General features: G+C 43.7%; 1 protein-coding gene across 1 annotated transcript in view; it reads left to right on the top strand.

The window, feature by feature from the left end:
* commd10 (COMM domain containing 10) overlaps positions 1–20,933 on the top strand; it is a 39,767-nt gene extending 18,834 nt beyond the window's left edge. The window contains exons 6-7 of the mRNA XM_029717929.1: positions 20,343–20,405; positions 20,506–20,933. Coding sequence (XP_029573789.1) covers positions 20,343–20,405; positions 20,506–20,544 — 102 coding nt within the window. The 3' untranslated portion in view covers positions 20,545–20,933. The remainder of the gene's footprint in view (positions 1–20,342; positions 20,406–20,505) is intronic.
* The last annotated feature ends 6,302 nt before the right edge of the window (positions 20,934–27,235 follow it).

Raw genomic sequence — 27,235 nt, 5'->3', positions numbered from 1 at the left:
GAGGCACGGTGGCTAGGAAAAACTCTCTAGGAAAAACTCCCTAGAAAGGCCAAAAACCTAGGAAGAAACCTAGAGAGGAACCAGGCTATGAGGGGTGGCCAGTCCTCTTCTGGCTGTGCCGGGTGGATATTATAACAGAACATGGTCAAGATGTTAAAATGTTCATAAATGACCAGCATGGTCAAATAATAATAATCATTGTAGTTGTCGAGGGTGCAACAAGCACGTCCGGTGAACAGGTCAGGGTTCCGTAGCCGCAGGCAGAACAGTTGAAACTGGAGCAGCAGCATGGCCAGGTGGACTGGGGACAGCAAGCAGTCATCATGCCAGGTAGTCCCGAGGCATGGTCCTAGGGCTCAGGTCCTCCGAGAGAGAGAGAGAGAGAGAGAAAGAAAGAAAGAGAGAGAATTAGAGAGAGCATATTTAAATTCACACAGGACACCGGATAAGACAAGAGAATACTCCAGATGAAACAGACTGACCCTAGCCCCCCGGCACATAAACTACTGCAGCATAAATACTGGAGACTGAGACAGGAGGGATCAGAAGACACTGTGGCCCCATCCGATGATACCCCCGGACAGGGCCAAACAGGCAGGATATAACCCACCGGTTATTCCCACCGGTGTACCAACATTTCTTTGATCTAATTCAGTATTTACCTGGCACTAGTGTGTGTGTGTATGTATGTATGTGTATATATATATATACATACATACATACATACATACATACATACATACATACATACATACATACATACATACATACATACACAGTTGAAGTCGGATGTTTACATACACTTAGGTTGGAGTCATTAACTAGTTTTTCAACCACTCCACAAATTTCTTGTTAACAAACTAGTTTTGGCAAGTCGGTTAGGACATCTACTTTGTGCATGACACAAGTCATTTTTGCAACAATTGTTTACAGACAGATTATTTCACTTATAATTCACTGTATCACAATTCCAGTGGGTCAGAAGTTTACATACACTAAGTTGACTGTGCCTTTAAACAGCTTGGAAAATTCCAGAAAATTATGTCATGGCTTTAGAAGCTTCTGATAGGCTAATTGACATCATTTGAGTCAATTGAAGGTGTACCCGTGGATGTATTTCAAGACCTACCTTCAAACTCAGTGCCTCTTTGCTTGACATCATGAGAAAATCAAAGAAATCCGCCAAGACCTCCGCCCCCCAAAATGGTAGACCTCCACAAGTCTGGTTCATCCTTGGGAGCAATTTCCAAACGCCTGAAGCTCCCACTTTCATCTGTACAAACAATAGCACGCAGCCGTCATACCGCTCAGGAAGGAGACGCATTCTGTCTCCTAGAGATGAAGGTACTTTGGTGCGAAAAGTGCAAATCAATCCCAGAACAACAGCAAAGGACCTTGTGAAGATGCTGGAGGAAACAGGTACAAAGTATCTATATCCACAGTAAAACGAGTCATATATCGACATAACCAGAAAGGCCGCTCAGCAAGGAAGAAGCCACTGCTCCAAAACCTCCATAAAAAAGCCAGACTGCGGTTTGCAACTACACATGGGGACAAAGATCATACTTTTTGGAGAACTGTCCTCGGGTCTGATGAAACAAAAATAGAACTGTTTGACCATAATGACCATCAATATGTTTGGAGGAAAAGGGGGGATGCTTGCAAGCCGAAGAACACCATCCCAACCGTGAAGCACGGGGGTGGAAACATCATGTTGTGGGGGTGCTTTGCTGCAGGAGGGACTGGTGCACTTCACAAAATAGATGGCAGGAAAATGATGTGGATATATTGAAGCAACATCTCAAGACATCATTCAGGAAGTTATAGCTTTGTCGCAAATGGGTCTTCCAAATGGACAATGACCCAAAGCATACTTCCAAAGTTGTGGCAAAATGGCTTAAGGACAACAAAGTCAAGGTATTGGAGTGGCCATCACAAAGCCCTGACCTCAATCCTATAGAAAAGTTGTGGGCAAAACTGAAAAAGCGTGTGCGAGCAAGGAGGCCTACAAACCGGACTCAGTTACACCAGCTCTGTCAGGAGGAATGGGCCAAAATTCACCCAACTTATTGTGGGAAGATTGTGGAAGGCTAGCAGAAACGTTTGACCCAAGTTAAACAATTTAAAAGGCAATGCTACCAAATACTAATTGTGTGTATGTAAATGTCTGACCCACTGGGAATGTGATGAAAGAATAAAAGCTGAAATAAATCACTCTACTATTATTCTGACATTTCACATTCTTAAAATAAAGTGGTGATCCTAACTGACCTAAGACAGGGAATTTTGACTAGGATTAAGTGTCTGTATTTGTGAAAATTCTGAGTTTAAATGTATTTGGCTAAGGTGTATGTAAACTTCCGACTTCAACTGTACATACAAAGGAGTAAAATTGGGTTTGTTTAGTTGTATTCAGTGGTGTGTGTGGTTGTGGCAGATCCCCATGGGATATGTTGTCAAACCCCACACTCAGGTCTTTAACCCCACACTCAATACTTTGTTTAGAGCAACCAGATTAATTATAGATGCAGCATTAGTACGTCACTCTCAGCTCTCCCCATCGGATTGCTCCATGGGAAATGGCTCAGCAGGCCAAAAGAGATGCCCACAGCATCCGACTCTCCAGAAACCATTCCTGCTTCACGTCTGTGTGCCGTCAGTGTTGAATCAATCCCCACCTTAACTCAAAACAAGCCTTTTTCAGCACCAAAGCAACAATTTGAGACTGGGGGCGTAAGATGCGCTTGAAAAGCTTTGTTAAATGAAGCTCTGCAGTATGTTGGTTGGTAAAGCTACAGTGGGGAAAGTATTCACACCCCTTGACTCTTTCCACATTTTGTTACATTACAGCCTCATTCCAAAATGAATCTGTTTTTTCCCCCCTCATCAATCTACACACAATACCCCATAATGACTAAGCAAAAACAGGTTTTTAGAAATTTTGGGAAATGTGTTAAAAATAAACTGATATCACATTTAGATAAGTATTCAGACCCTTTGCTCAGTGCTTTGTTGAAGCACCTTTGGCAGCGATTACAGCCTCGAGTCTTCTTGGGTATGACGCTACAAGCTTGGTACACCTGTATTTAGGGAGTTTCTCCCATTCTTTGCAGATCCTCTCAAGCTCTGTCAGGTTGGATGGTGAGCGTCGCTGCACAGCTATTTTCAGGTCTCTCCAGAGCTATTCGATCGGGTTCAAGTCTTGGCTCTGGCTGGGCCATTCAAGGACATTCAGAGAAGCCATTCCTGCGTGTTCTTGGCTGTGTGCTTAGGGTCGTTGTCTTGTTGGAAGGTGAATCTTAGCCCCAGTCTGAGGTCCTGAGCACCCTGGAGAAGGTTTTCATCAAGGATCTCTCTGTACTTTGCTCCGTTCTTATTTCCCTCGATCCTGACTAGTCTCCCAGTCCCTGCCCCTGAAAAACATCCCCACAGCATGATGCTGCCACCTCCATGCTTCACCATAGGGATGGTACCAGGTTTCCTCCAGATGTGACGCTTGGCATTCAGGCCAAAGAGTTTATATCTTGCTTTCATCAGACCAGAGAATCTTGCTTCTCATGGTCTGAGAGACCTTTAGGTGCCTTTTGGCAAACTCCAAATGGGCTGTCATGTTCCTTTTACTGAGGAGTGGCTTCCATCTGGCCACTTTATCATAAAGGCCAGATTGGTGGAGTGCTACAGAGACGGTTGTCCTTCTGGAGCTCTGTCAGAGTGACAATTGGGTTCTTGGTCACCTCCCTGACCAAGGCCCTTCTCCTCCGATGCTCAGTTTGGCCGGGCGGCCAGCTCTAGGAAGAGTCTTGGTGGTTCCTAACTTCTTCCATTTAAGAATGACGGAGGCCACTGTGTTCTTGGAGACCTTTTAATGCTGCAGCCATTTTTTTTTTGGTACCCTTCCCCAGATCTGTGCCTCGACACAACCCTGTCTCGGAGCTGTACGGACAATTCCTTCGACCTCATAGCTTGGTTTTTGCTCTGACATGCACTGTCAACTATGGGATCGTTATAAAGACAGGTGTGTCCTTTCCAAATCATGTCCAATCAATTGAATTTACCACAGGTGGACTACAAGTTGTAAAAACATCTCAAGGATGATGAATGGAAACAAGATGCACCTGTGCTCAATTTTGAGTCTCATAGCAAGCGTCTGAATACTTATGTAAATAAGGTATTTCTGTTTTTTATTTTTATTTTAACTGTTTTTGCTTTGTCATTATGACATACTGTGGGTAGATTGATGAGGAAAACATTTATTTAATCAATAATTTTAAATAAGACTAATGTGACAAAGTGTGGAGGGGTCTTTCTGAATGCACTGTAAATGTTTTTTATCCTCTTAGGCTATATCATAAACAATTTTGGCAATTTTTTGAAGAGTACGGTTGCAGCTCTTTTCAGGTCTCTCTTCAGGTCTCGTCAGGTCGATTTAAAAACGTGTGTATTTTTGTATAACATTAAATGAATGAAAGCATGCCTACGTCAGTACAGTAGTAATGCCTATTAGGAATACTCTGTCTATCCATAGCTATAAACTGATCTCTGCTCCCAGGTCCTTGGTCCCTGTGTATCGACTCTTATCATCATCAAACCTGAGTAATGTGGCTTACAGTGGCACTGAACTTCTGAAAGCATTAACCAATCATTTTTCTGCTGCATTGCGCATTTTCAATGAAACACGGGATGGGTTGGAAAGAACATGTAAGCAATTTACTTACGTTCCCTGACCATATCCTCTGCCATATGTCTCCATTATTGTTCTATTAATAGCTGGACTTCTTATCGGTTGTTGGATCATAAAGGCTGTGTGGACACAAAACTTGGAACCCACTCCCTGTCGGAGTCTATCTGCTCGGATCTGCCCGGCAGAAATGGGGTTTAGAGAAATCAAGCAAGCTCCACATGATGAGACCAGATGGCTTTATTGCATCAAGGCTTCATCAAAGCAATGCTAAATTCCAATGTAATCTCGGGCGAGCTAGATAGTGCAGATATGAAACAAAGCTCTATGAAAGATGTCATATGTTAAGAGGGGAAACCTTGTTTTAATGTTGTGGCGTCGCTAGTTACTTAGCTAAAGACGTGGAGATGTTGTAGTAGAGGGTGAGAATCTCTCCGCAAGTATCCAGAGTGACTCCAAATTAACATCTTGCGTTTTGTATCAAACACTTCTAATTTAAACTCTAAAACCTCTAAAATTAATTGAATAAGTGTTTAATAAACATGACTGATCAACTATTTATGCTGTATTTAAGGGGAAAAAGCATTTGGAAATGACTCTGTTCAAGCACTGAAATGTATACTGGATTCAGACACGTATCTGTAGATGGGATTTGAATCAATAGGCCTTAGCTTTGTCATAAAAGAGAACTAGCTCGATTCATTTTGTCTATCTGCTGGCTGGCTGGGGCCTGTCATACCTTGAATACATCGTTTCTTTAAGTTCAGTCAGTTTTGTCAGGTATAAATTATGTATAGGATTTAACCTGAAAGTTAAAACAGTCAAACAATACCTTCTTTTGTGAATTCTAATGAATCATTCAAACATGTTGTGGGCCTGGGGAGCTAGATTGCATGCCCCATAGTCTGCCTGTGTCGTTGTCTTCTCCAGATCCAGGTTCGAGTAAAGCCCATATTAAACAAAGCGTTTTGTTTTTTTTTTTTGCGTGAAAGAGCGTGTACATGCTGGAATTAGAATGCACAGTGGTGAATGTGAGGAAAAGACGAGCCATCATGCGTTTCAAATTAGAACATCGAGTCTATTTTTCTCACGTTTACGTGAAGCAATGCTGGTAAAGTGAGGAAATGAACTGTTTGTGCATTGACATCTGGAATTGTGAAATGTATAGTTAAAAAGTATCTAAGTGTTTAAGGTGAGCTGCCAGTACCAATAATACATACGCCTATTTGAAAACAATAACTTTATGCCTACCTTTTGTTGATTTTGAGCACGGGCATATAGCCTAGGCAGGCTATGGCTGGGAAACTCCAGGAACTCCGTTCAAGAGAGATTGATGTTATGTAGAAATAAAGAATTTAGCTAGTCTCGTTCTAAGTGCTAGAGTGTATTAGCTACAACTCTCCTGATGTTCCTGAGCCAACATAACAGGAGGCAGGTACGGTGGCTCCCGTAGGACATATATAAGGTGAGTCAAAAGGAGCGCAACAATACTTCACAAGGGCACCATAGCGAAAATCACAAACACAACTGTTTATTATCAATTCTCGTGACCGTTAAGTTGGCATACGCTACGCAGTGCGATGTGACTTGGCGCTCTCTACTCACACGCAAAGTCTGTGTGGTTCCGGCATAACAGTACACTCACATTTAACCCAGAACCACATTTTGTGCTCTTATTTGTACAATCTTACCTTCCTATTTTAAGTGTCAATAAAGTTGTTCTCTCAAAATGCTAGTCCTATACATTTAATTCAACAGCCATCCTCAGTGGTTCTTACACCTGGTTTTGCAGACCGAACAGCAACTAGCTAGCCAAGATGATATTACATAATGATGTTTGTGTTTGTCCTGAAGATTCATTCGAGGGTATATACAGTGCTAGAATACTACCCCTTGTCTTCATTAGACACAGGATGTAATCCTATTGTAGGTCCCATACTGTAGTAGGACAAACAGGACAGGCTTGCACCCCCCTGAGACCCTGACCTTTAGAGTTGGGGTTATGGACTAGACTCATAAAGGATGACTTATGCTCAGAGGTGCTGATAAAGCATGACTGCTCACGCTCAAAGCTGAAGACGTTTGTCTTTTTTTTGTTTTTTTGACCATTCATGGGAATGTGCTAGCTTCATCAAGGCGCTGTGCTGTGCCCTCTTTTAATTTTCAACCCAAATTTGAAGGGAGCTGTTTAAAACCGCTCCAAATGTTGTTCATCTGTTTTGATGGTCCCTCTCGGTCCATTCTGAATGTCATAAAGAGCAGCAACCGATTTATCATCTGGGGTTTCAGATAAACGCCAAGCGTCGTGGACGGGTGAGAGCAAAGTGAACTGCAGTTGACCTGAAAGACTAACAGACATGCCTACGTTCCTCAGCCTAGACTTTTAACCACTTAAAAATAGTTATTCTTTAGGAGCAAATTTGGGGCGGTAGGTAGCCTAGAGGTTAGAGCATTGGGCCAGTAACCGAAAGGTTGCTCGATCGAATCCCCAAGCTGACGAGGTAAAATTCTGTCGTTCTGCCCCTGAACAAGGCAGTTAACCCACTGTTCCACGGTAGGCTGTCATTGTAAATAAGAATTTGTTCTTAACTGACTTGCCTAGTTAAATAAATACAATTTATTTTAAAAATTACCTGGCAGCTCTCTACAGTCATAATTCTAAAGTCAAATTTCTGTCATTATTTTGTGTTATTGACTGTACGTTTTGTTTATCCCATGTGTAACTGTTATTTTTGTCTCACTGCTTTGCTTTATCTTGGCCAGGTCGCAGTTGTAAATGAGAACTTGTTCTCAACTGGCCTACCTGGTTAAATAAAGGTTAAATAAATAAAAATAATACAATTAAAAAATGAACTCTTAGTCACACTGACCTTTTTCTGTTCACACTAATGATGTACTCATCCTCAAATGCCTACAGTTAAGAATACTGCATTAATAAAGCAGAACTTGTACTCCACGCCAAGCAGCTCCTAGCTACATATTTGTTGACTGCAAATGTTTATTTTTTTTGTACATGTGGTTTTATAAATAGGCTATGTGTTTGAGAATTCATTTCAACATTGTTTCTACCAACTGGCAAGCAGGCAAGACAAATATTTGCTATCTTAATTGTTAATTTTTTTTATGAGGACTTTGGCTTCTCCATAAACTCTTTGGATTTAAGTACATTTTTCTGTGCGATTGTATTCCACACAGAACGTGCATTTTACAGACAAAACATGCTGTAGGTCGTCTCATCTTCGTTGTTCTATTCAATAGCTTATTACAACCATCAAACCACTCTCTTTATGTAGGCGTGTGATATTTCCAAGGATGTGGCCCCAGACAGGATGCTCTAGGCGTACTGCATCCTGCAGGTGATCTATCCTGGGTCTTTGGCCAAGAGTTGGGTTCCGCCTACTCTCTGGCCCCTATCCCGCCCCCCCCCCCCCCCCCCCCCCCCCCCCCCCCCCCACACACACACACACACCTCTCTCACCTTCTCATTTGGTTGTGGCTTTGCAAATATAAAGCCTTGCACGATGGTAGGCTATTTTAATCGGAAAACATGGTGATGGGGTGCTACTTGGCAATGGAAAAGCATCTCTTGGCAGCAACGTGATTACTACATTGATTGTCAACTTGGTTCAGGTGATAAGATAATATGGGTATTTTGATTGCATGCTTATCTGGATAGCATTTCAACAATGGACAAAGAATAATCCTGCCTGTCTTGTTGATCTGTTATGCAGTCATGCATCAAATAGCAGCACTTTAACTGGAGTTTCCCTGCTTTAAAAAAAAAAAGGAAATTTAACCAGGTAGGCCAGTTGAGAACAAGTTCTCATTTACAACTGCGACCTGGCCAAGATAAAGCAAAGCAGTGCGACAAAAACAACAACACAGAGTTACACATGGGATAATCAAACGTACAGTCAATAACACAATAGAAAAATCTGTATACAGTGTGTGTTTTTGCAGTGGCAGTGTCCGATGAATTCCGTCCATTGCACATACTAGATTTATAGGGTTCATCATTTTTTTTAAAGTATGAAATAATAAGTCATTGAAAATAGATGAATGAGAGGCTGTGACAGTAAAAAGGAGCATTTTTTTCTTTATACATGTAAGATTCATTTTTTGAACCCTGAGTTCTAGTGTGTTATTCAGATTATTCGATATGCGGTATTATATATGATTAGCTAATGTTTCAAACATTTTGTGACGCATATTGGACACAGGTCTGCCATATCACATCATTAACCTTCATAAATGTACTCTCTCTCCCAATAATTGCCTCTATATTAATCATTTTTCGGAATGATAACAACCAGGATGTTTAAAATCTCATTTAATTTAGCCTCCTGTCTAGATTGAGATGTGACGATTTCTTGGGTCGTTTCTTCTTAGACTGCTTTCATATACCCTTTTTTATAGTGTACCAATTAAGCACAGTGTCTGTTGGAATTCTGTAGAAATGTCCTCCAGTAGACGGCAGACTTTGTTGGGCATGATAAACCTGTAATCAGAATGTGTGTCGGCTTTATTGTGCTGGTGAGGGAATGATACAGGATGGTTTTGACAGTGGCTTCCACTCAGCAGGACCTGGCAGTTGTTGATAAGACAGCCAGCTCTGCAGCCCCTTAAAAGGCACATTGGTGTGGAGTAGAATGAGTCGGTAAGACGGTAAGGGGAGAAAAAAGCCCTCTGCCTTTGGCAATTACTTCAACCATGCAGTTTCCTCACCATTACGTCAAAAACCCCAGAATCCTTTTAGTCAGAGCTGTGCTGGTAAAAGCGTTCCGAAGGAGACAATTCCACCCGCACCTTCTGGGGCTTCCTTATCCCTACAGCTCAGAAACTGAAGTTAACTCTGTTGTGAAAAACTAGCCACCACAACTCTGTTTGTCAGATGCCAATCTGTCAGTCTGCTGTGTAATATATGTATTTTAGTCCAACTATATAAAAGACTCAGAAACAGTTAGTCAATGTTTCCCATTTAATATAGGTAGCACTGTGAATTTCAATTTGAAATACCATTCTCGCCCTGAAATAATTTTGTTTTGGAGAGAAACTATCGGACCTCAACATTTGAGATATTTACAGAGTTTGCATGACAGAAGTCTGATGTGACTGTGCCTGACCTGAGATGGAGAAATGGGGTAAAAAAACAACTCAAGCAATTCTGTCATCTTGGCAAGAACACAGGTCTCCACTATCACGTCTTTGTCTCTCTCTTTGTCACAACTTGAGTATGAAAGAAGGGCTTGCTCAAAGGTGACCAGAGGGGCAGCTGGCTCAAAGGTGACCAGAGGGGTTTTGAAACATTGCTGAAAGTAAATTTGTGGGTACTTTCTGCCGGTATTATATCTTAGAATTTTGCCCTTGGTGTATAAAACTATAACTCTCCAGTTTTTTTATGCCCAATTTTCTGATAATTTTTTTCTTCAATTCAAAATGAGGTTAGTTTTTTTTAAATCTGTGAATAATTGTATTAATCATTACATGTTGTATGGCAGAGGAACAAATATGTTTTGAGAGTGAATTCCAACAGAAAACAGTGACACAATGCATTTCTTTTGAAGTGCCTAATAATATACTGAACAGCAATATAAACGCAACGTGCAAGAATTCCGAAGATTTTACTGAATTACAGTTTAAATAAGTAAATCAGTCAATTGAAATGAATTCATTAGGCAGTAATCTAGGGATTTCACATGACTGGGAATACAGATATGCATCTGTTTGTCACAGATACCTTTTAAAAAAAGTAGGGGCGTTGATCAGAAAACCAGTCAGTATCTGGTGTGACCAACATTTGCCTCATGCAGCGTGATATGATTTATTAGGATCCCCATTAGCGACACATCTCCTTCGCATAGAGTTGATCAAGATGTTGATTGTGGCCTATGGAATGTTGTCCCACTCCTCTTCAATGGCTGTGCGATATTGGCGGGAACTGGAACACTCTGTCATACATGTCGATCCAGAGCATCAGGATTGTCACAGTATCGCTGTGCGTTCAAATTGCCATGGATTAAATGCTATTGTGTTTCTTTGTCCGTAGCTTATGTCTGCCCAAACCATAACCCCACCAAAGCCATGGGGCACTCTGTTCACAGCGTTGACATCAGCAAACTGCTTGCCCACACAACGCCATACACATGGTCTGTGGTTGTGAGGCCGGTTGGACGTACTGCCAAATTCTCTAAAACAACGTTATGGTAGAGAAATGAACAAACAATTCTCTGGCATCAACTCTGGTGGACATTCCTGCAGTCATGGCAATTGCACCCTGCCTCAACTTGAGACATCTGTGGCATTGTGTAATGATCATGCTGTTTAATCAGCTTCTTGATATGCCACACCTGTCAGGTGGATGAATTATCTTGGCAAAGAAGAAATGCTCACTAACAGGGATGTAAACAAATTTGTGCACAGAACTTGAGAGAAATAAGCTTTTTGTCTGTATGGAACATTTTTTGGGATATTTTATTTCCGCTCATGAAACATGGAACCAACACTTTACATGTTGTTCAGTGTAGAACCATTCAAACCTAATGTGAATCAACTTCAAACAAATCAGCCAAAAACAAATGATCTCAAAGACTTACTTTGAGATCCGATTTGATAGTAAGTAACTAAACTATGGACTGGCTTTTAATGAATTGGCCAACCTTTAAAACAAATAATGTCTTGTCCCTGGGAGCTCACATTGGAGATGATTTTCAATGTAGAGCAGAGGGACCTGAGCTCTGAGCAACACATGACTAGTATGGAGACTGCTGGAGGTGCCTGGCCTTGTGGTGCTCTCTGTAGACACATTGTTTTACCGTTCCCCCTGCTGGAAGTTGGTTTCCCTTCACTTCTCACTAATTACAACGGGGGAAGTTTATCTTTCCTGTCTGCAGTAGCATGCGTCATTATAACAATATCCAGGGCAGAGCTCCTGACTTGGCTTTTGACTTGGCTAACGAAGGACTCTCAGACGTTTCGCTTCATAACAAAGCTTCAGGGTGCCATTATGTCGAGTACATAACTTTGTGTGTGTGTGTATATATAGATTTTTATATGAGCCGAAACTGAGTATATTTTTTCCAAACCATCTCTGTCTCTGCACTTTACTGTGAAGTGTAAAGTAATTATATTGTAGGACCCTCCTGTATGCTAATGCAGTGCTAATCTGGTCCTTAGCGAGTGTCTTAATGAGGCCGACGTGCCCTCCGTGAGTGCTGCATTATGGAAATAACTTGCGTCGTGGGACAGCAGAAATGTAGCCTTATTTCCACTTTTAAAGCTTTCCTAACAAGGTATGTTGTCCTTTGAGGCCACAAGCAGAACATAAACAAACACACTAATGACTTGCATGGGGAGACTTCACAAGTGAGGTCCATGTTTCAGACAAAGTAACAGATGGTGGTAAATGGGCCATGGTGGATAAACTATTAAGCTGCTGGACTAGAGAAGAAGTCCGATCCATGTACTTCGACTTGTTGTTCTGAAACGAATCAAGATTGTACGTAGGCACTGTTCTATGTCATATTCTATGCCTAGTGCAGTGGAACATGTATGTTGATGTACTTGGCTGAAAAAGGAATCAATTTGGATTCATATTTTCCACCGAATGAGCATGTCAGAGCCTGCCGTGCATAATGTCTAGTGAAGATAATTCTCATCTGTGGTTATATTTAGGGAAATGCTTTAACCAGATTAAAACTAGAAATATATGTGCTGTATGGAGCCTTATCCCAATACTTTTATCAAAGAAAATACAACTTGATTCATTTGCATGTATTTATGCCAGCTTCTATACCAAATATGAAATGTTCGTTGGCTAGGCCTCTCTGTCCGCTGCTAGGCCTCTCTGTTAGGCCTCTCTGTCCGCCGCTAGGCCTCTCTGTCCGCCGCTAGGCCTCTCTGTTAGGCCTCTCTGTTAGGCCTCTCTGTTAGGCCTCTCTGTCCGCCGCTAGGCCTCTCTGTCCGCTGCTTTGAATCAAAGTGTTGAGTGTTATTACAGCCTGTCAGTCTGAGTAAACAGGAGGGCCTCACTCTTTCCTCTGACATCTGCGCTGTCTCCTCAAACACTGCCAGCTTTGAAACACTGGAAGCTCCCCGCGTTGCTTTAAGGAAAACACTGATGCTTGTTTCCAGACAAAATAAAGAGCTGCTCTCGGTCGTTACAAGGGCCAGTTGATTTCTCATGTGGTAGAGCAGTTACCAAAGTCAGCCTTTCGAAATGAGCTCAGACAGAGAGCAACAGCACCCAGCCACAGCAGCCCCCAGAGAGAAAATTGGTCATGAAGTTAAGATGCATCAGAAGCACCGCAAAGCTTACTGCCTGATGAGAATGTATGTTTAGATGTGTTTTAGATTAAACCCGAGGAGATACGTCAACCTCCCCCTTTTGGATCTAAGATGATGAGAGAGAGATGTAGGATCTGGTGGTTTGTTTGAGTTGAAGTCAGGAAATCTGCTTGCGTTGGGTTTCATCCTTTTGTAAACGTCTTGGTTGTATTGGTTCAACATGACTTGTCAAGGCCATTCTCCAAAAAAGAACCAGTGCATGAGTTGACAGAACAGCCGGCTAAGTGATTAACAGGGAGTGTCACAACGTTGTACCTGCATTGCCCCTGGAGTATTACTGTTGTGCAGAGGTCAAGGGAACCAGAGAGGAGGAGACCTCATTCCCATGTTGAGAGGGGGTGGGGGCACCGGGAGGGAAGGCAAGGCCTAGCTGGTGCCCAGAGATGAGGCCTGCTCTGAAAGAGGCCTCTGTGTGGCAAGGCCTGTCATTACAGCTCTTTGGCTAGGCGGCGGCCGGGGACAATCCCAGCCTTTGTGCTCTTTTATTGCGCCAGGCTGCGTACTGTACTGAACGGCAGTGGGAGAGGCGTGTGAAAATCCCCTCCGCCCCAGATAGACTAGGCTACATTTAGTCAGCTGGGGTTCAGTAAGACTAGGGTACAGTCAGTCAATTAGCTAGGGGGGACACTTCTTCTATTTCATTAACTGCTAAACAAAATGACCCAACAATTTCACCGGAGGCTTCTACCTCAGACCAACATTAACCTCTCAAAGCATTCAGGGTTTTGTGTTGTGGTTGAGCAATGCAGATTAGGTTGGTCAGGAGTCGGATGTGTGCGCTGCATGTCGTGGTTGGAGCACAGCGACGGCCTCATTGTTATTGAAGTCACCACAGAGGATGTGGTTTATTGTAATCAAGCACTAACAGGGAGTCTGCCTCTGACATCATTAGTATACAAACCAATAGGCAAAACTGCCATTGTTATTTTCATTTGACCACCGAGGACATCCTTTGTATCCCAAATATCTGTGCAATTCATAAATATATGCTCATCGTCGAGTACGAGCTTGGTGTGTCAGTCAAAACTGGTGTTAAAAGACACAGAGAATGTTTTCTTTGATATCCTATGTCATGAACATATATTCTAATCTAGAGAAATCCTCTTGTCTCTTGCATCAGGTTTTGACATCAGAAAGGGTCTTTATTTAAACATCCTTATTCTCCAGAAAGCCCGAGTTTCCATTTGTAACAGTCTGATAACACAATCCATTCAGGAGTGCTGCCATTAGGATCGTCTGCTGTCTGATGTGTCCTCTGTCTGATCCTCTGTCATTTTTTTTGTTTATCTTTCTGCAGTGCTCAAGTCTGGCTGGCAGAGCATGTAGACATATGCTCTCCTATTCTCTAATTGGATCTTTGTATTCATCCGGGGATTGACTCGACTTAGCTTTCAACAAATGTCAATCCAATCTTGCAATGGATGGATGCTTCCCTGGTAACCTGTTTATATGTGGGCTTCTGGTAGCCTGTTTATATGTGGGCTTCTGGTAGCCTGTTTATATGTGGGCCTCTGGTAGCCTGTTTATATGTGGGCTTTCGAAATGCAGGCAGAGCTAGAAGAAAAAGCAGCTCTCTGCCCCTGGGCTTCTACAGCAGCAGGATCAAAGGTGTGAAAGACGTAACATCACAGTCCTGCCTCTGCACAGGCTCGGCAGGAGCAACGCTTCACCCCGTCATGCTTCTGTTCTGTGAAGACATATCAAAACAACCTTGTCAGTTGTGATTGTTGCGAAAGCCCATGGTTTCCAGTTAATGGTCATAAACCACAGTGTCCCTCTGTGACATCTAGAAGTCACTCACTTCTCCCTGTACCAAGACCAGGCATTAGAATCCAGACTGGGCCTCTGGTGACTCCAATCAGAAGAGCTCTGAGTGGCAGATTGGCACATTGGCCCCCAGCCTGGGGCCCCATCAGCTCAGTGGGCGTAATCTACACATCTCTGACTGCGTGCTGGGGACCACAGCCAGGAATTTGCACAAACCCTCCATCTATTTATGACAGTTGAAAATCCCATTGAATTGTTGTAAATATCCTACCTATTGTCTCCTGGCATGTTTATTGTGTGATGGAATTTAGGGGATGTAATCTCTCCCTGGGCTGACCACTGTCTCCAGACAGACACTGACAGACACAGATAGGTGCAGACAGGCAGGCAGACACACACACTGACAGGCAGGCAGACACACACACCGACAGGCAGGCAGACACACACCGACAGGCAGGCAGACACACACACCGACAGGCAGGCAGACACACACACCGACAGGCAGGCAGACAGGCAGGCACACCGACAGGCAGGCAGACACACACACCAACAGGCAGGCAGACACACACACCAACAGGCAGGCAGACAGGCAGGCACACCGACAGGCAGGCAGACACACACACCGACAGGCAGGCAGACACACACACCAACAGGCAGGCAGACACACACACCAACAGGCAGGCAGACAGGCAGGCACACCGACAGGCAGGCAGACACACACACCGACAGGCAGGCAGACACACACACCGACAGGCAGGCAGACACACACACCGACAGGCAGGCAGACACACACACCGACAGGCAGGCAGACACACACACCGACAGGCAGGCAGACACACACACCGACAGGCAGGCAGACACACACACCGACAGGCAGGCAGACACACACACCGACAGGCAGGCAGACACACACACCGACAGGCAGGCAGACACACACACCAACAGGCAGGCAGACAGGCAGGCACACCAACAGGCAGGCAGACAGGCAGGCACACCGACAGGCAGGCAGGCAGGCACACCGACAGGCAGGCAGACACACACACCGACAGGCAGGCAGACACACACACCAACAGGCAGGCAGACAGGCAGGCACACCGACAGGCAGGCAGACACACACACCGACAGGCAGGCAGACACACACACCAACAGGCAGGCAGACACACACACCGACAGGCAGGCAGACACACACACCGACAGGCAGGCAGACACACACACCGACAGGCAGGCAGACACACACACCGACAGGCAGGCAGACACACACACCAACAGGCAGGCAGACAGGCAGGCACACCGACAGGCAGGCAGGCAGGCACACCGACAGGCAGGCAGACACACACACCAACAGGCAGGCAGACACACACACCAACAGGCAGGCAGACAGGCAGGCACACCGACAGGCAGGCAGACACACACACCGACAGGCAGGCAGACACACACACCAACAGGCAGGCAGACACACACACCAACAGGCAGGCAGACAGGCAGGCACACCGACAGGCAGGCAGACACACACACCAACAGGCAGGCAGACAGAAACCTTTCCCCAGGCGTCAGGCCCTCCAGGGGGACGTGGCAGGGAAGACTGTTTGACTTGTATATTGGATCTGAGTGAATGTCAGATTTGGGACTTTTCATTTACGTTTGTCATGCAACATAATGGTTGTGTTGACACGTGAGTGAAGAAGTTTGATAGATTTCATGATGACCTAAACGTCCAACACGTTTGGCTTTTACCAATTCCACTCCAAGTGTGTGTTTTCCCGACTCATCAGACTATTCAATAAGCATTCCAGCAAGCATGAAAATTATTTTCTTCTCACCTTCAATTAAAAGACAAATTACATTGACAATTGAGCAGTTTTCATGTCCTTGTGTTGGTAACAAAATATTACAGCTTTCTCCCTCACATTCATTTTGCTGTCACCTGTGAGAAATGATTGACAGAAATTATACTTGAAGGGAATTTAAATTTAAAAAAGACAATTTCATAGTCATCTCCAGCACCACCCCAACATCGACATATGTGAAAATGTTTCTATGTTTTGTAGTAAAAAAAAGATTGAGGAAGATAAGTGATTCCAATGACATCCTCAACCAATTAGTAGACAATTAGTAAGCAATGCCTACTCAAAATTGGTTAAAATCACACAATGCAGACCGATGTCATTGGAAACCCTCATCTTTCTCTATCTGTTTTACTACAAAACATAGAAACGCTGCGTTTTCACATATGTTGATGTTGGGGTGTATTTGGTATTTTATTAGGATTCCCATTAGCTGTTGCAGAAGCAGCATGGTGCTGGAGGTGATGAATATGAAGTAGTATATTTTTGACATTTCTGTTTAAGAGCATATCCCTCCGAGCAGCTCTGCAAATACACAGGGATGTCTGACATTTTGTGCCAAAACAGACAGCACCATACACCTTCAAGCTGGCTTTTTAAGAGCTCTGTGTCCATGGCAACGGTTAACCCAGGAGTTGGATGTTTTTATTCATAATTAAGAATGTTTTGGGAGCTGAGGGTGAGATGCCAGAAACCCAACAGCTCTGCCTCCTGTTTCTGTCAAGATTTCCATCAACAATTTACAAGGCAAGAGCATTCAAAATGGCCTCATTTAACTGTCAAGCCACATAACCCTGCAAAACGTGTATGTCTTGCATATTTATTTAGGGGGTTCATATTGATTTCCAGGGAAGTCTGTACGTTCCCAATGAGTCCCGTTCACCCAAAGTATACAGCAAGTATTCAGTAGGGTACATGCATAGTTTTTTATTTAACTAAGCAAGTCAGTTAAAAACAAATTCTTATTTACAATGACGGCCTACCCCGGCCAAACCTGTGCGCCGTCCTATGGGACTCCCAATCACTGCCGGATGTGATACAGCCTGGATTCGAACCAGGGACTGTTGTGACACCTCTAGCACTGAGATGCAGTGCCTCAGACCGCTGCGCCACTCGGGATACAGTACATACATATGGGATTGTATTGACAAATAAACATGATCAATACGTCAATTTAACTACAGTTTAGCTGTTTGTAAGGATTTGACATTCCCGTTCTCTCTCTAGGTATCTACCGAGTGTTCTCTGACCATGTTTTTTATTCTTCGTGTTTTTTTCTCTTTCTTCGCTTAAATCAACATTTTATCTCTGACATGGTGTTTTTTATTTAGGTCCAGTGTTTAATGGTTTGGATGGTTAGGGTGATGTGGCACAAGTAGGAGCAGTCTTGTATTATCGCTCTGTGCTTTTATCACTAATAGCAATTCTCCTTTCCATAGCACTAGGGCTCCATAAAGCTTTGACAAGTGTTGCAAATCAGATGTTTTTTAGTGCACAATAACAAATAATTCATGAAAAGTGCATTTTTATGTCAACCTTTCCTCACCTGCTGAGATTAGGCGTATCATAAAATAACACTACCTGCTGCTTGAATATCATCGGATAAGTTGACATAACATGAAATCATAATGATTCATTTACAAATCATAGATCAACCTCTATGGCAGCACTTCAAACTGTCATCTTCCATAAATTGTACCCAAAACGGGTTGTTTCTCTTCAATACCTTGTTCCCAAAATGGGTTGTTTCTCTTCCATACCTTGTACCCAAAGGTTATTTCTTCACCAATACATAATTGAATTGTCATTCTCTGTCAGGAAGCCCATGCAAACAGAGAGATGCAGCGCAGTGGTGTATCTCCTGATCCTCTTGTTCTAGCTACCTCAATGTTTCATGTGCTCTTGAGGTATACCCATTAGTGTTAGCCCAGATCTGTCAAATCCTACTCAGGCCTTGGTGCTGAAACACTGGGCTGGGTTTAAACCGTGCCTCCCTCTCCATCACCACCAATGACATGTACACTGACACCTCCAAACACAGCCAACCCCTCTGTGACTCAGACAGGCAGACAGACAGGCAGGCAGGCAGACAGACAGACACATTGATGTTTAGGATCCCCCTTGATACATGTCAGTGGAGAAGATCACGTCCCTCACCCTTTAGGACTGTCCTCTGGTTCACCTCCCCATCACAGGAGGTTTGTTGGCTATTTTAGAGTTCAACCAGCTCTATGCATCATCCTGAGGTCTCTGGAAACCAACAAATCTAAGTATTAAGGGGTGAAGATTGAATGGGCAATTCTAAAGCCAATATGCTTTGGCATTGTCATCTTTTGGGATTTTTGTGGATGTTGCTTTCCGGTTCATTCCCACAATTCATTTGCCACAATATAATATTTGACTTGTGTCACATATTTATAATGTGCAAATATGGTTGCACAAAATCTGTTACCTTGTCAAACCTCAATTCAAGTGTGGGTGGATGGGTGGGGTCTGTGTGTGTGCCCTACATTTTCATGTTCGCACATACCAAGTGGGCTTTGGCGAGAGACAACATTTCCCCTTCTCTTAATTATGGATGATAATGTTGGGTCTAATTAATATCTGTTTCATTAATGTGCTCTGACACATTCCATCCCCCATTGTGTCTTCAGCCCCACAGCTCCGGCTACTTTGTGTGTGTGTGTGTGTGTACATGTTGTGTGTGTGTGTGTGTGTGTGTGTGTGTGTGTGTACAACCCAACACTGGGATAACTCTCACAGCAAAGTCTTGGTTTGATTAACTTCCTTGGTATCTTATTATTTGTTATTTTTTCACAATATATTTCCTATCTTTTATAGTTGCAACATATACAGTGTTGGTTCCATGTTTCATGAGCTGAAATAAAGATCCCAGAAATGATCCATGCGCACAAAAGGCGTATTTCTCTCAAATTTTGTGCGCAAAGTTTACATTCCTGTTAGTGAGCATTTCTCCTTTGCTAAGACAATCCATCCACTTGACATGTGTGGCATATCAAGAAGCTGATTAAACAGCATGATCATTACGCAGATGCACCTTGTGCTGGGGACAATATTGTTTTAGAGAATTTGGCAGTACTTCCAACCAGCCTCACAACCGCAGATCACGTGTATGGCGGCGGTTTGTTGTTGTGAACAGAGTGCCCCATGGTGGCGGTAGGGTTATAGTATGGGGCAGGCATAAGCTACGGACAACAAACACAATTGCATTTTATTGATGGCAATTTGAATGTTCAGATACCGTGACGAGATCCTGAGGCCCATTGTCGTGCCATTCATCCGCCAGCCTCACCCCATGTTTCAGATGATAATGCACGGCCCCATGTCGCAAGGATCTGTACACAATTCCTGGAAGATTAAAATGTCCCAGTTCTTCTATGGCCTGCATACTCACCAGATTTGTCACCAATAGAGCATGTTTAGGATGCTCTGGATTGACGTGTATGATAGCAAATTGACTGATATGAACTTCAACTCAGTAAAATGTTTCATTGTTGCATGTTGCGTTTTATATTTTTTGTTCAGTGTACATGCAGTGATGGAAATTACTTACTGGACGGTATGTGTACTTACTTTCAACAGAAGTGCACAAATAATTGACGAGAGTGTTGATTTTTTTATAGAGAGCGGAGGGAGTGTTGTTGGCCGTGATGTTGGTTGACTCATGGTGAATCTTCCTTGTCTTCCAGAGTGTGGTGGAGAAAGTGTTTGTGGAGTTCAGCCACCAGGAGTTACTTCAGTTCTACAACCAGGTCAGTGCTGCACGTTGGTTCTGCTTTCTGACTGACTCCTTAACACCCGCAGGCATGTTGCCTTTCTCCTAATTGTCAAGCATTCTCTGTCTCCTTGCAGCTAGAGACGGTTCAAGCCCAGTTGGACTCCCTCACCTGATGCGGGTGACATTCTATTTTTATTTGATGACAGCTATGGAAGAAGCAGTGTTGTCATTAAAATTCCCCATGCACACTGACAGGACACCTATCATAACAATGTGATGGTATAATGAGGGAGATCGCACATTTCCCTGTTTGTTGAGTGCAAAGAATGTGTGTGTGTGTGTGTGTGTATATAACTGTAATCCAACTACATTTCATCCTTCAATTAAACTATTTTTCTACCTGTGTTTTCCGATGTGCAACATGAATGTTGTTGTTGAAATTCAGGCAATGTTATTTTTAGGAATGTTGATGAAATGTTACTAATGTACAAACACAAAACATGATATCATGTATATGTAATCTAAAGCACTAGAGGAATATAAAAATGTTGTAATCTGAAAAGTGGCATTGTTATTTCTTCTCTTACCCCACCTGTAGTTTCATCAGATAGAGGTGCAGAGGCACAGTTCAAATCCTCATCTCCACACTTAGCAGGACAGACATTCCGAAATGAAGCACATTATTTTCAATTAGTTTTACAAAATGGAGCCATATTAAATGAAGCGTATTGTCCAACAGTCAAGGTTTCACCAAAACAGACAGCTACAGGTTTTTCTCTCCCAGGGTCTCACGTTTTCCCTTCCTCCTCACATAATACCTGTCAAGTTCACATCGCTCTGAACAAAAGAAGAAACCGTTTCCCCGCCTCCTCCTCCTCTAGAGAAAGACAGTAAAACACTTTACGGCCTTGTATCACATTTATGAAGATTTTTATTGAGCGAAGTTTTCATTTCAATTTGCTGTTTCCTACTTAACAATTATGTAGCCTTTGGTTGTTTTTGTATCAAACTTAGCAGGCAGCGTCTGTGTTAATGGGATAATAAGCATGTAGAATGGGCTCTAAAGCCGTTGTAAAGCGGATGAGTTAGTCACTCGCTTAAGAATAGGTTCTGGCAGCCGCTCCATGCTCCTCTGCCGCAGGCAGGACAATTTGGAGAATAGCTGGGGAAAAAAATGAAACCTTTGCTCTACTTTCGTCCTCTTTGGAGTGAAGCTACCAGGCAGTGAGCACTCTGAACCTGATGTTGAAATGCAAAAAAATTCCAAAGTCACCCCTCTCTATAAAACCTCTCAAGACCTCTGTAACGACTGCTATTTTACCCAATTTACAGTTTTGCCACCATGTGAAAAAAATCACCAAAGTCACTGCCTGAGGGAGCTGTGTGTCCTACAGCATGGGGAACAGATGGCTGCTCGCAGCCTGCCGTGGAGAAAAAGGATCCGTTCTGAGTCTCCAACTGAGAGAACAGAACCGAGTCCTACTTGTGCGTGTGTGTGTGTGTCGAGGTCTGCTGGACAGTAAACACGAAGCATTCAGGTTTTTATGGACAATTATCAGGGGTGGCCTGAACCAGCCAGCTCAAATAAGTGGATAATGCACTAATCCTGGATAAGACTGGTCGACCACTGCGCAAAGAGCGCTGGCCCTCAAATAATGGGCTGAGATGATGGCAGCTCTGGTACAAATGTGCCAAAAAGCAGACAGACAATTTAACCCGGTCACAAACTGACAACAACAAAAAATAAACGGTATGCACACAGTATTTAGTTGAGAGACTTGCGTGTTAACCATAAAGATGGACAATAACATTGAAAACAGAGGGGATACTCCGTAGTGTGCAAGGCCATCTAAGGAACTCCAGAAGTCTTTGCTCTCCAGGCTAAAACTTAACAGAGAAGAACCAGCACTTCCGCACATCAACACAACTAAATTAAAGTCTCATCTTGCTTTTAGTGGCAGATAATAGGCAACCGTTTTGTCCACTTCTAACATGGATCTCCGTATGGAGTTACGCAGCTCATGTTAGGCCTAGCCTGTGTAGTTTTAAAGCTCATGTTAGGCCTAGCCAGTGTAGTTTTAAAGCTCATGTTAGGCCTAGCCTGTGTAGTTTTAAAGCTCATGTTAGGCCTAGCCTGTGTAGTTTTACAGCTCATGTTAGGCCTAGCCTGTGTAGTTTTAAAGCTCCTGTTAGGCCTAGCCTGTGTAGTTTTAAAGCTCATGTTAGGCCTAGCCAGTGTAGTTTTAAAGCTCATGTTAGGCCTAGCCTGTGTAGTTTTAAAGCTCCTGTTAGGCCTAGCCTGTGTAGTTTTAAAGCTCATGTTAGGCCTAGCCTGTGTAGTTTTAAAGCTCATGTTAGGCCTAGCCAGTGTAGTTTTAAAGCTCATGTTAGGCCTAGCCTGTGTAGTTTTAAAGCTCATGTTAGGCCTAGCCTGTGTAGTTTTACAGCTCATGTTAGGCCTAGCCTGTGTAGTTTTAAAGCTCCTGTTAGGCCTAGCCTGTGTAGTTTTAAAGCTCATGTTAGGCCTAGCCTGTGTAGTTTTAAAGCTCATGTTAGGCCTAGCCTGTGTGGAGTTACTCTGCTCATGTTAGGCCTAGCCTGTGTAGTTTTAAAGCTCATGTTAGGCCTGTGTGGAGTTACAGAGCTCATGTTAGGCCTAGCCTGTGTAGTTTTAAAGCTCATGTTAGGCCTAGCCTGTGTAGTTTTAAAGCTCATGTTAGGCCTAGCCTGTGTACTTTTAAAGCTCATGTTAGGCCTGTGTGGAGTTACAGAGCTCATGTTAGGCCTAGCCTGTGTAGTTTTAAAGCTCATGTTAGGCCTAGCCTGTGTAGTTTTAAAGCTCATGTTAGGCCTAGCCTGTGTACTTTTAAAGCTCATGTTAGGCCTAGCCTGTGTACTTTTAAAGCTCATGTTAGGCCTGTGTGGAGTTACAGAGCTCATGTTAGGCCTAGCCTGTGTAGTTTTAAAGCTCATGTTAGGCCTGTGTGGAGTTACAGAGCTCATGTTAGGCCTAGCCTGTGTGGAGTTACAGAGCTCATGTTAGGCCTGTGTGGAGTTACAGAGCTCATGTTAGGCCTAGCCTGTGTAGTTTTAAAGCTCATGTTAGGCCTGTGTGGAGTTACAGAGCTCATGTTAGGCCTAGCCTGTGTGGAGTTACAGAGCTCATGTTAGGCCTAGCCTGTGTGGAGTTACAGAGCTCATGTTAGGCCTAGCCTGTGTGCGCCAGGGCCTGTAACAGTGAGTTAATGGGTGATGCGGGACAATGTCTCCCATAGACAATATATCAAGTGTTCTATATCTATGGTGTGATTAATTATGTGATGTTAGGGTGGGGTGTGGGGTTCTGGATTCACAGCCACCTGGGACCGTGTGCATTACCAGACCTGAGGACACACAGCCCCACAACCCCACCAGCCACCAACGTACTGTAATGTAGGGCCCACAGGGTCCTCTCCTCTCAGCCTGAGCCTCACCAACAATGCAGTCTCGTATCAAAATCTGACGCTCCCTTATCACATAGGTTCATGTCTGAAATCAGCAGAATGGGCCAAATCATCCGAAGTGTCTGGAAAACAAGTGTCATTGTTGCGGCTCCACTGCTGCTGTCCTTGATGCCACTAGCTGAGGTCTGAGTGGAGGCTATAGAGAATGATAGAGGCCTCTTGTGGCCAAAAGGCCATATTAGTATGGGCAGCGCCCTTGAGGGCTTCCACCATTTTAATGTCGTCAACTGGGTGTGACTTCCAACTTCATTGGCTGGATCCCTCCTGGTGACCCTGTCGGAGTCATGTCCAACCGGGTCATCAGGAGGGATCAGCCAATTGTGAAGATGAAAATGGATTACTTTAGAATGGAGATAGCATGGGCAGCGCCATTGAAGCTGTCACAGATGCTATAATTGCACAGATAAATAGATGAGTCCTCTATCTATCTCTATGGTGGAGGCCGGTGTCTGCTGAGGACTTCTCCAGCCTTCTTGGCAGCACAGCGCCATGACGACACTAGCTTCTTCTCTCTTCTTCAGGCGTCGTCTTTTCTCTTCCACTCTGTGTTAGCAAACGACTTAAAGCGGTGATCTCTCTTGCTTTCTCTCTCTCTCTTCCTCTCTCCCTCTGTTTACTGCAGATGTCCTTGTTTTTGTGTTGCTTGAAGCGTGGCGGCGCCCTCACTGAGGTGGCCATTTTGTTGCAGTACATTGGGTAAATACTTGGAGACAGATGGGAGGTGGTGGTGGTACACATGGCAGGTTCAGGGAGAGAGGAGGTCTCTCCGCCCTCTGCTAACAGACTGAGGGGTGGCCGTCAGCCCAAACATACTGCTCAGCCCGCAGGCACTCCATCAAACAACCCTAGCTTTATTTTGATCTCCTTATTTATTTTGATATTCATTTGTGCCTCTGGTCATGCTGTGAGCCATATATCCAATGCTAACAAATTGAAGAGATAACACTACATGGCCAAAACTATATGGACACCTGGTCGTCGAACATCTCATTCCGAAAGGTTGCAAGATCGAATCCCCGAGCTGACAAGGTAAAAATCTGTCTTTCTGCCCCTGAACAAGGCAGTTAAGCCACTGCTCCTAGGCCGTCATTGAAAATAAGAATTTGTTCTTAACTGACTTGCCTAGTTAATAAAGGTAAAAAACAAAATACGAAAAAAAATACTAAATCATGGGCGTTAATATGGAGTTGGTCCCCTCTTTGCTGCTATAACAGCCTCCACTCTTCTGGGAAGGCTTCCATTCAGTGGAGGCTGTTATCTTTGCTGCTATAACAGCCTCCATTGCTTCCATTCATTGAATGCATTCAGTTGTACAACTGACTAGGTATCCCCCTTTCCATTCAGCCACAAGAGCATTAGTGACGTTGGGCACTGATGTTGGGCGATTAGACCTGACTTGCAGTCAGCGTTCCAATTCACCCCAAAGGTATTTGATGGGGTTGAGGTCAGGGCCCTGTGCAGGCCAGACAAGTTCTTCCATACCGATGTTGACAAACTATCTCTGTATGGACCTCGCTTTGTGCACGGGGGTATTGTCATGCTGAAACAGGAAAGGGCCTTCCCCAAACTGTTGCCACAAAGTTGGAAGCACAGAATCGTCTAGAATGTAATTGTATGATGTAAAGTTAAGATTTCCCTTCACTGGAACAAAGGGGCCTAGCCCGAACCATGAAAAACAGCCCCTGACCATTATTCCTCCTCCACCAAACTTTACAGTTTGCACTATGCATTGGGGCAGGTAGCGTTGTCCTGACATCCTCCAAATCCTGATTCGTCCATCGGACTGCCAGATGGTGGAGCGTGATTCATCACTCTAGAGGTCGCGTTTCCACTGCTCCAGAGTCCAATGGCGGTGAGCTTTACACCACTCCAGCTGAATCTTGGCATTGCGCATGGTGATCTTAGGCTTGTGTGTGGCTGCTTGGCCATGGAAACCCATTTCATGAAGCTCCCGACGAACAGTTCTTGTGCTGACGTTGCTTCCAGAGGCAGATTGGAACTTTGTTGCAGCTGAGGACCAGTGGCGATTTTAGCATGTAAATCTTGATGGGGCAAACTTCCCCCCCAAACATTTTTTTTATGCATGCCAGCAAAGCCACTACACAACACTAAACTATACATTCATTGTTAACCGTATGACAGTATAACATTAATTTTTAACAATATAACAGTGGCAAACTGTGCCTACAGACTTTTAAGGCCTACATAAAGCTGTCCCAACAGCAGAGCTTTCTTTTCAGCACCATAGAGTGAATCCTTACCACCAGTACACCTGGCTATCAGCAAAGCCTTGTCTGGCAGCGAAACAATTCATTCAGCCTCATTTACTGCCTTTTTTAAAAACATAGCTGATATGGCTGACTTGCTTAAGCAAATGTGGTTTCTACTGACAATTGATATGTACAAACTATAGCATAAGGGAAAAACGAGGAGTGGATAAGTGGCAATCCGTAATTTCAATTAAGATTTTAATGAGCTATCTAGGACGGACGTAGTCAATATAACTATTTATTCAGCGCCTTTGAAATGTACAGCAACAGAATTCAGAACATGGGCCATTCTTACAGTATTCTCCCTGTATACCAAGTCAGAACTATAGGATAAATAAAGGGGGAATATAAGCAGACAATGAAAGCTCTTCCAATATTTGATGATTAGGTTTCTCTAAAACAGGTTCTAGGCTACATGTGCACCACCAAGTCAGAACAGTAGGCTAAGTTATGACAGGGAAAGGAACCACATTATTAGGGTGAGGCACATGGGCTACTAACAGCTTTTCTACACAACATACACTTAGTATTACTTTCTTAGCTACACTGTACATATCTCCCTGGCATATTACATAATTTATGCAGCAGCATACATTACAATTTTGGACTCACCTTGTGCTGTGCTGACTTGAACAGGTCCTTCTTGGGGGCAAATTTTGTAATCAAACTTTGTCATCAAAGTCTGTCATTCTCTGGATTGGACCACGCAGCCGTCATACCGCTCAGGAAGGAGACACGTTTGGTCTCCTAGAGATGATAATACTTTGGTGTGAAAAGTGCAAATCAATCCCAGAACAACAGCAAAGGACCTTGTGAGGATGCTGGAGGAAACAGGTACTAAAGTATCTATATCCACGGCAAAACGAGTCCTATATCGACATAACCTGAAAGGCCGCTCAGCAAGGAAGAAGCCACTGCTCCAAAACCGCCATAAAAAAAGCCAAACTACAGTTTGCAACTGCACATGGGGACAAAGATTGTACTTTTTGGAGAAATGTATTCTGGTCTGATGAAACAAAAATAGAACTGTTTAATGGACAATGACCCAAAGCATTCTTCCAAAGTTGTGGCAAAATGGCTTAAGGACAACA

The sequence above is a fragment of the Salmo trutta genome, chromosome 27, assembly GCF_901001165.1.
Source record: "Salmo trutta chromosome 27, fSalTru1.1, whole genome shotgun sequence".
Classification (NCBI taxonomy): domain Eukaryota; kingdom Metazoa; phylum Chordata; class Actinopteri; order Salmoniformes; family Salmonidae; genus Salmo; species Salmo trutta.
This window is presented reverse-complemented; position numbering and strand designations above follow the sequence as displayed.